The 10,744-nt window shown below is 39.4% G+C and overlaps 1 protein-coding gene across 1 annotated transcript in view; it reads right to left on the bottom strand.

Annotated features, from left to right (window-relative positions):
- Ido2 (indoleamine 2,3-dioxygenase 2) overlaps nucleotides 1–10,744 on the bottom strand; it is a gene marked incomplete in the record, with an annotated part of 44,453 nt that overhangs the window by 24,460 nt on the left and 9,249 nt on the right. The window contains 1 exon segment of the mRNA XM_013507732.1: nucleotides 7,126–7,221. Within this exon segment, the coding sequence (XP_013363186.1) occupies nucleotides 7,126–7,221 (96 nt within the window).

Consider the following 10,744-nt stretch of genomic DNA (forward strand, 5'->3'; position numbering starts at 1 on the left):
AATGTATTTTCAGGTCATATAACAAAATCAATCAACAGTAAATAATATGAAAAATACGGAAATGCTCTATAGTGGCTCTTTTAAAGTCTTCATAATTAAGTATTCCTGCCACAATTCAAGTGCTACGTAGCCACGGCTACCTACAGGGCAGCCTTAATGTAAATTCTCAGCGCAAGATGAGGCTGAGGCAGGCGGATCCTGCGAGTTCCCAGCCTGGGCTACATAGTTACTTAGTGAGTTCCAGGACCACCAGAAGTACATAGCGACGCGCTCTCCCAGAATAATCAAATATGAACAGGGCTGGGGATTTAGCTCAGCGGCAAAAGCGCCTGCCTGGCAAGCGCAAGGTCGTGAGTTTGGTTCCCGGTACCGGAGAAAAACAAACAAACAAACAAAAAAATATATATATATATATGAACAAATACACCCAAGTTAAATGTTCCCCTTGGTTACAGAGACACATTTTTCCGGAGCCTGCCTGTGCATTCCACAGTAATTGACCTCTACCACACCTCGCCAAGTGAACGTAGAGTTAAGAAACACCTGAAGAGATTAAAAAGGCAAACCGAAACTTTTGTAGAGGAACATTCTTTTTTTTCTATTCGAAGGTGAAATAAGGAGAGAGTGAGTCCTAGTCCTGATATTTCCCCCCAATAGGAAAAATACGGAAATGCTCTACAGTGCCTCTTTTAAAGCCTTAAAAATTAGATATTCCTGCCACATTCATTTTATTGACTTGGTGAATCACATTCTGGATCGTGGATCTGAATCCTGGATGTAAGTGTTCTAAGTTCTTCTTAGCTTATTGTTTGCATTTTATAAATTATTTTGAGTATTACCTAAACATTATTTGTGTTGTCTTTGGGCACACTGAAAAGATGTATAATTAGAGAGTGGTTTTTTTTTTTTAATTATTATTATTATTTTTTTTTATGTTTTTGAGACAGGGTCTCACTATGCAGTTCAGGCTGGCCTTGAGCTTACTTGTAGCCCAGGCTGGCCTCAAACTCGCAACAACGCTCCTGCCTCAGCCTCCCGAATGCTGGGATTACAGGCGTGCACCACCATGCCTGGCTAGAGAGTTTATTATTAACACTTTTTTCAAAAATGAATATAAAATGTTGACCACATTTTACTCCTCGCAAGTTGTTCTAAATTATTAGTGCCAAGATAGTGAAGAAGAAACCTTAAATTTCCATAATATATCTGTTCAATAAATGAAAAATGTACAGCTATCAAATGATAAGGTGTGTTTGCGTGTCTGTCTACATGTACATTTTTGCTACAGTGTTACTAGAAAATTGTATAATAGCACATAAGGCTATAATAATTTATAAACATACAATTACTTGTCCCTTATGACAGGATATTAAAACTGATTAATTATTATAAGTAGTATTAGACTACAACCAGAAATTGCAGGTTTATATCACAATGAAAAGATAAAAAGATACTACACCAGCTGAACCCTTGTCCTCCTTGATAATGCTCAGCTAACATTTTAGCACTTTCTGGAGTCAGTGTGGGAAACAAAGGTGTGTGATTTTTCTCTTTGTTGTCTGTCTCTGTCTCTTACTGCCTTCCATATTGACTTCTAGAACTTCCTATTTTCAGGATACAAATCTCCTCTTTATTTTTCAGCTTCATATCTGATAGTATTTTTTCTAACTTTGTGGCTTGCATTTTTCCTTTTCTTTTGGGCTGTTTTGATGAATAAATGTACCATTTGAATGGTATCAAGTTTATCCTAAAAACATACTAATTGCATGTTTTGTTAGGGAGTTCTTTAGTTCCAATACAGGAATACAGTTCCCTAAATTTCCTTCTAAAAGTTCCACAAATTTTGTATTTACATTTAAGTTCTTAATACATCTGTAATGAATTTAATTTGTGGTACAAGTCACAGATCAATCTTTTCTGGCTCCATCAGTGCCTTTCTATTGAGGCCTTTCATCCCCGTTGCTTTATTACTTCTTCTCTGTCATGGCTTAAGTCTCTTTAGATACTTAGGTCTTTATGTAGCTTCTGTATTAATTTTTTAGGTTCCCTTTGTTTATTGCTGCCCCAATAATACCATCTGGTCTCAATATGTATAGTTTATAGTATATCCTGATAACTGGTAAGGCAAACTTTTTACCTTGTTATTACAGGTACACTATTTTTCTTGTTCATTTGCTCTATAACACAAAATAGAGGATTGTCAAGATGGTTTTACAGCTCTCACTTGACTGTGTTTTAAGTTTTGTTTAAAAGAAATATGATGTGACAGAGCACTTGCCTCATTCGCCTGAAGCCCTGGTTTCAATCACCAGTCCTGCCAAAAAAAAGTGCCAAGAAATTTTAGTTTTATCACATTAACAAAGGTCTCAGGAATATAAGTATGCAAATACATGCATGCACATACACCTTAGTGCAGTGATTCTTTTTCTTTTATCACAGTCACATTATCAGTGACTGTTTAGAATTAGTCATAGAATTTATGGATTTTATCATTTCAGAATGTTTCTAAGATAGCCATTTCCCTTTCCTAATTTCTTTATTTGATTTGTGTTTGTTTTATTAGAATAATTCCTATGCAATTGAAACAAAGACAGGCATACTTTCTTACTGTTGACATGAGTAATAACATGTGATTTTATCCTCAGCGATGGACAAAACAACTCTATATTCTGTAAGCTCTTCTTCCTCAAACTTTATAAATACTCCTTCATTGACTCTTAGTAATATCAGGATGAACAGATTTATTTACTTTCATTTATAATCAGTGTGTGCACTGGCATGTTTACCGGCTTACACAAATCGTTTAACCCAGCTCCTGGTAGCTGTTAGGTTTTCTTCTGCATTCCATTTGACACACCACCAACCTTTATTGAAGACTCCCTTTCTTTCTGGCAGGACAAGATGTTGTGGGGTTCTCTTGTACTTTCCCAGATGTATAAGTAGGGAGCCCTGATTCTTTTGGTCAGAGGGGATATATATCTGATCACTGAGTGTTCTCATTATTCCTTGATGACATTACTCTTAGATCCTCTCAGTGGGCAACACTGGAAAATTGTGTGTGTGTAAGATTATATACATGCAAATCTATAATCTGTACATATTCATAATATGTAAAGCTAAACATGACTTCATTCTTCTAGTTCTGGCTCTCATCTGGCATCACAGGTTAGCTCTAGTCTCTCTACCTCCTTGTTAACCTGTAACCTTCCTTTCTCATGGTGAAACACCATCTACATTCATTTACCTATTGGTTCAACCCAAGGACATTATGGAAAGAAGTTTCAAAATTGTGAACCTCTATCGCATGGAAAGTAGCTTACAACCAGAGTCCAGTGATATTTGTATAGTTCATCTTTTCTTTAGCCTTACTTATAGTCAGATATCTCTTCCAATCACCCTCTCCCCTCTCTTCTCTTGCTTGAAGTATGCCAATACTTCCAGAGTCCAGTTAAATTCATTTTTAAGTCTTCATTCCATCTGAGGATATATCAAAATTCTGATTTGTATTTAAAATTTATGTACATGTAAGTTCATTTTTTATAATGCACAATTCTGTGGGTCTTGGATGTGTAGAGTTCTGTGTGTACCACCTCAGCCCCTGCCAAGAAGTCCCCTGTATATCTCTTTGTAATGAGCTACTCTGTCCTCACCAATCACAGGTGACCATTGATCTAATTTTTGCGATGGTAGTTGCACCAAGAATGCCATCTTAATAGAAACATACACTATGTAGCATTGAGTCTGAAATGTTTAATTTACCTTAATGCATTTAAGGTTCATTTGGGCAGTTATGCAAATCAATAGGTCATTTACTTATATCACTAAATAGTGTTTCATTATATAGCACGGCTTTAGTTTAATTTGTCCATTCCTTTGTTGAGGGATATTTGAGTTGTTTCAAGTTTTTATTTTTATTTTGGTTATCAATATTTCACATACATGTTTTACTGTGAACATAAAATTTTAATTTACTTAAATAAATACTTAGGAATGCTAATGCTGGTTTCTATGCTGTCTATGTTTAGCTTTACAAGAATTTATTAAGCTATCTTCCAAAGTGGCTGTACTATTTACATTATCACCACCAATGAGAAAATGTTGCTGTTTCTACACATCCTTAAAGCATTTCTAAGGACTTTTTATTATTTTTACCTATAGGAAAGTCTACCCAGTTTACTAGTTAGTTCTTTTTCTTTCTTTTTTTTTTGTCTTTTGAGACAGGGCCTCACTATGCAGTTCAGGCTGAACTTGAGCTCACTTTGTAGCCCAGGCTGGCCTCGAACTCACAATGATCCTCCCGCCTCAGCCTCCTGAGTGCTGGGATTACAGGCCTGTGCCACCACACCCAGCTTACTAGTGAGTGCTTTAGCCTCTGCTTTTTCCAGCTTGCAATGCAAGCCACAGTTTTGGTCCCAGGATACTGATTCTCTGGGGACCAGGTAACCGTGTCTGATATTACAGTAGGTGGAGACAGTGTTCTCTGGCCTAGAACAGAAGCTGCGTGAAGGTGACAGTGGTACATACCTTTCTAGTCCCTCTGTGAGGAGATATCAGTGTGGGCCTCCCCTTGATGATACAGGAACACACACACACCCATCCTTCAATACAGGGCAGGCTGGATGGGACTGGCTTCACTCACAGTCACCTCCTGCTGAGCCTTTTTCTCCACCATGGTGGTGATAGTAGCACCCCCTGCTCGAAGGAACTGGAGCCTCTTAGGGGACGTCTTCTTCACCAACAACTTATCCTCAGCCACGACCAGCATTGCTGTCTGTTTCTGGCACTGTCTCTGGGCTGCTCTTAACCATCTGAGTAGCTGTGGTATGGTCTAAGGCTCGTGTGAGCTGGTGAGCCGCAGGGACACTGTCAGCAGTGGGTGGGTAACTTTGGGGCTGGGTGACAATATTCTGAGGCTTCTTTTTCAAACAGAGGATCTACCTTCTTGGTCTCCATGATATCAGGGCCCCGGGCCACTGTTTCCCCTTTGACCTCCTTTGCGTTTAGCATCTTGAGCAGCTGGAGCCCTCTCTGCCTTGGCCAGAATATTTTTACAATGCTGAGAGTTCAACCCAGGGACTTCACACTGAGTTTCATCCCAAACCTCTTTGTTTTTTGTTGGTATTAACTGCGGTGACAGGTCCTGAGAACAAGGTTCCAGCAGATGAAAACGTAAAAGAGATAAGAAAAACAGGAGAGGCAAAAGTCTGGGATCAGGGGGCTTACAGCCTCTGAGACTGTGGCCCCGATCACTCGTCTCAATCACCTTTTATTCAAACCAAGCACATAATCAGACCAACAGGAGAAATTCATTATCCCTTTCCATTTCTGTCTCTCAGCTGATGGTAACCATCCTCGGGCGAGCCTCCCACACCCCGCACCAGTGCCCTCAGCACGGCCGGGGATCATAAGCCGACCATCAGTAATCAGTTCATTAGCAATCACAGTCCTTTCCCCACACCTCACGTGATGTCTTTGGCTGTGTATGTCTCTGTGTCTATATAGGAAAACAGTCCTATTAGATTCACAATACATTGTGAACCAGTATAAATTCATGTTCTCTTAAGCACATCTGCGAAGACTCTATTCCTAAATAAGGTTATTTCTACAAGTGTGAGTGTTGATTTTAGAGAGACACCGTTGAACCTAACACAAATGCTAAGTGATTGGTTTCAATGCTGCACAATGAGGAACTCCAGCTGAACTAGCCCCTCCCTTTATTATGGCAATTTAATCAGATAAAGTCTGAGGAAAGCTTGGTGCTAAGGACCACACAGTTCACGAATGAATTCTACTCTGCCCAGCTGCCCACTGTCTCAGGCTACTCTGCTTCCTTTTTCTAGTTTTACTGGGATGGGAAAGCAGGGTCAGTGGGAGTCTACTTTTGCTTTGTTTGAATGCTTGATATGGGTACTAGAAACTTCTTTGTGAATCTGATACACAGTCTGCTTAATATGGCCTGGAAGTCTTAAATTTTTTACTCTATCCTTTATAGTTTCCTGTACTCACACATATTTTTCTTTCTTCTTCTTTCTGTATTTATTTGGTCACATCAGTGAAAACTTTTATGGAACAGGCAAAGGAATTACTAGGTTTCATTTGACATCTTCACAGATACTGAAGAGAATCCTATTCTTTTTTATAGGGTTCTAATCTTGTACCTTGTACAGAGCAAGCATTTGATGAGTATTTGAAGGGAATTTGTAGTAACAGCTACTAAACATGAACATCAGCAAAGAAGAGTTCTGAAGGGTGGGAAACCCTTTGAAATTGCAGCCCTGAAACTCTATGGCCTGATTACAGCAGTTGCAGAGCAGGAAAGAAGGAAGCAATAGACCCATGCTGAACGCTGACGGGCACTGTGAGACAGCCTTTTCAGAAGTCATCGGTCATCACAACAATGCTGTGAGACCAGAACTTCTCCCATTTTTTAAAGAAGTGAAATTCCAAGTTTACTTAATTTAGGGTGACATAATTATTAAGTGAAAAAATGAAGAAATTGCCCTTTAAAAGTAATTTCAGTTTTCCCGGGACCAAGAAGTTTCACTGTTCCTTACCTACTCTTAGACAAATTATTTGTTTTATCATACACTGCTCATTATATACATAACTGTACCTAAGTGCCTATATGACATTTGCAGAGATAATGTCCTCCACAGCACCCACGGTGAACCATGACTTTATGACTTGGAAGTTCTTTTGAATCCTATGTCCCATGAGACTCATGAGAAGACCAGGAGAGACTCCCAGATGGGCAGCAGGGCACTGACCAGTGATGTAGAATGAGGCCCCTGAAATTTTCCATCCTTTACTTTTCCCACGCCACACCTTTCCATTAACTTATTTTCACTTCTCAGCCAGATTTTATAGACAAACACTTCATGAGTGCTTAGTAGGTTCCAGGCATTGTTCATGCAAGCTCAGGAAGCTTTAGGGAAAAACACAATCAGGAAGGATGCGTTGTGTTTTTAGGAAAGCCAAGATGGAGGTGTTGACAAGCCCTGTGGCCAGGACCAGTTCCCCGGGTCACCCGTCTCACTTCCACACGGCTGAGAAAGGACAGTGTGTGGAGATAGAAACAAGGCAGAAAGACAGAGCTCCAAAGAAGAGCGAGAAAAATACACTTACCCTGTTCACACAAGTGCGAAGCTGGTGACTCTCGATCAAGTAAGGAAGTTTGTTGGCAATTTCCATCCAGGGTTGGTAATAATCAGGAAGTTCTTTCTGCATTTAGAATACAAGCATCTCAGTATTTCTGACCTTTCTGGGAAGCATCTTCAAAGAATAGCTGCCTTTAGATTTCAGTCTTCAGAAGAATTGAAGTCATTTCCACTTGGTGAACACTGAGAACTGACTGTGTGCTAGGCCTCAGGCCAAACAATGCAGAAGCACAGAGGGCTCAAATACAATTTTTGTCCTTATGTGGCCTAGTACGGGAAGACAAATGTGCTGCAGGCAGACTGACCCTATCGCAGCATACTATATTTAATTTCTGCTGTGTATAAGCTTAAGAATTTGCTAAAAAGTAGGACTAATTCTGTCAGTTGTGGGAAAAAAAAGTGAAATAGTCATAAAAATATGACAGTTGAGTCTAGTTTTGGAGTAGGAACATGGTTTTTGAAGGAAGATAGTAAAGGTAGAGATGATAGCAGGAAAGCAGATGTGTGTTCCCGGACTGTGAGTTGTTCAGTGTTGCCCCAGTGCAAAGCTCAAGAGACAGGATTGGTGCAAGATGAGTGACGGAATTCAGGTCATGTATGCTTTGTGTAGATTATATTTTTTTTTCTTTTGTGTGATTTGGTGTTACAATTTGATTTGAATTTCAGGGACGTAATTGTGTGTGTAGGATTTTACCACATAAATCACCTAAGGCGGCCTATGAAATATTCCTCAAAGACTGCACTTGAAGATAGTGAATTTGGACAGAGTGTATATTTAAGCTGTATTTGGATAATGAGAGGGAGATGATGTGATGATTCCATGTAGGGCTAGCAACTTAAGGAAATCTTTCCTTCTAATAGCCACATGTGTGGTTTCCCTATGGGCCCATGGTTCACCTCTATAGAAGAGACTATAGATTTCAGTTTCAGTGTCCCAGCTGTAACTCAGAGGACAGCAAATTGCATCTGTCTTTAGGAATCAGGTTTTTGTGGAAACCAGCTACTCTCATTTGTTTATATACTATCTATGATGCTTTTGGATGAGAGCAGTCGAGGTAACCATATCAGATAGCATCTGTTAGACAAAGCTTAAAGCTTATTTGGCCCTTTCCCTAAGACCTTGACAGCCTCTGCTCCAGCCCAGTGACTTGGGCCTCCTTTTTCCATGTACAACCTGGACAACTGAAGGTAGTGTTTGTAGGTGACTGACTGAATGGGTGATAACACAAACTGGGATAGAAATGCAGGTAGAGGTGAAACAGTGAATGTAAAGACAGGGAACTTATTTTTAAATTTATTAAGCTTAAAACACCTGTACAGCCAGGCAGGGAGGTGTACTCTGCAATCCTAGCTACAGAGGAGATTGAAGCAATCACGAGTTTGAGCCAAGCTTGGGCTTCTCTGTGAGACTCTGTCTCAGAGAAAAATTTTTAAAGGAAATAGGGTGGGGGTCTTAGAGTGCAATTGAGTGGTATTGTGCTTGTGTACCATGTAAAAGACCCTGGTTCCATCCCCGGTACTGCTAAAAACATTAAAATAAACTTTTTAAAATAAAAGTCTGTGTAACCCAAAGTTATGACTTTACTGAGAAGTTTGAGGATCAATATAAAATTTATATGAGACTGTAACTGCAGAAAAACTGAAAAGTGTAAAGTGTTTCCGAAGATTTTGCAAATTGAAACAAGAAGAAAGCCTAGGTTACCACACTGGGGAATATCTGGAGGGCAGTTACAGGAATTGAATCCATGAATATAGATAAAAAAGAAAGTTCTAAAAGTTCAACAAATCATTAGAGATTGACAATATAGAAGTAAGGTATTAGAGGATTTCACAGAAGTAGACAGTCATCAGAAAGTCAAGGTAAAGTGTTTTCCTTTTAGAAAACAAAGCAAGGAAGTCACTAATTCATATCAGTTTTTTCTCTATACATGATGTAGGGTCAGAGTTAAGGTCAGAGCTAGGGAGTAGGGTTCAAATATTAATGTTTTAAGGAAGTAAGGAAAATGTAGTGGTTTCTTTAGCAAAGGGAGAATTTGAGAGTGATGTGCTCTAAGAATAAGATACATGAGCAGCTATAGTCTGCTATTTTCAGAGGGAAAGATGAAATACAGGAGAGAGGGGGGAATATTTAAAGTAGGAGGTGATGGAAGAAGAAGAGGCAATAAAGATTCAAGTGGGACCCAGGGTCTGAAGCCAGTGGTGGGAGGAGATCGAATATTGAAGGCACTCACTTGGCATAGGCTCATCTCAGCATGCTGGCGTCAAGACTGGGTTGTGCAATTTGAGGATGGAGGGGATGAAATTAGTAACAGAGGGGAAAGGAACATGGAACTAGACATGCATACATGTAGATAACATGAAGGTACTTTAAGAACTCATGGAAGCATAAGACTATAAAGTAGGAGAGGTAGAGATATATCAGCTACCCATATCTCACTTGTTCCAGGCCCTATGGTCCCTTAGGCTCTAGGAGAAACCTGGGTTAAAGTTCCTAATTAATTTGTAACTGGGGTATGTTGAATATCCTACCATACTCTGTGAAAACTAGAGATTTTATTTAATCTTTTTCCTTTCTGTCTTTGACCCTGAATCAATTCAAGACAGACTGGGCATATTTTACTAACTTTGACAGCTAATTAAGTTATCCCAGTTGGAAGTGTGGTGTCTTCACCATAGATTTCAGTATTGATAAGGAAGACACTGCACCGTGTTCATGTAGTCTCATAGCATCTCAGGTTCCAGGAGGCACTGGATACTTCACTTCCCCAACCTTGTCCCAGAGAGAAAAAAGTTGATAAGCAGGATTGTATCATTTTCTCCAGCAAAACTCAGCTGTAAGTGCAGAAATACAGAAAACTGATAACTAAACTAACAAAACTCTGGGAATTTACAAAGCAATATCAGAACAAGGATGCTAGCAAGAAGAGAGACACAAACTGGGGATGTAGCTCAGTGGTATGGCACTTGCTTAGCTTGTGCAAGGCCCTGGGTTATATTCTCAGCAAAACACACACACACACACACACACACACACACACACACAGGCAGACAGGTTTATGGTGAACTACTTGTACACTGGCAACTTATTTTTCATTTTGCCTCTGTGATGCATATGTTTATGAATAAAAAAATGAATTCAGTGACAAAAATAATAGAGTAGCAGACTTGACATTAATTCTGTAACATAAAAACAAAGATGCAGAATCATGGTACTCAGAAGTTGCCTTTAAAATGAGTCTCAGGCTGGGGATATAGCTCAGTGGCACAGCGCCTGCCTGACAAGCACAAGGTCCTGAGTTTTTTTCCCAGTACCAAAAAATAAATGAAGAAGGAGAAGGAGAAGGAGAAGGAGAAGGAGAAGGAGAAGGAGAAGGAGAAGTGAGTCTCAATAATAGAAGCTATAATCAAATTATCATTCTTTCTCTCACTCTTTCTCTATTCTTTCTCTTACGCCTAGATAAAAAATCACATGAAAGCCCCCTGGATTTTGGTTTCCTGGCTTGCATTAAAATTCTTAAATATTTTATTTTATTAGTTGAGAATCTGGATTGTACTTTTTCTCCTTCCATTAGATGCCTTAAATGAAT

The sequence above is a fragment of the Chinchilla lanigera genome, unplaced genomic scaffold, assembly GCF_000276665.1.
Source record: "Chinchilla lanigera isolate Chin_1 unplaced genomic scaffold, ChiLan1.0 scaffold00135, whole genome shotgun sequence".
NCBI classification, from domain to species: Eukaryota; Metazoa; Chordata; class Mammalia; order Rodentia; family Chinchillidae; genus Chinchilla; species Chinchilla lanigera.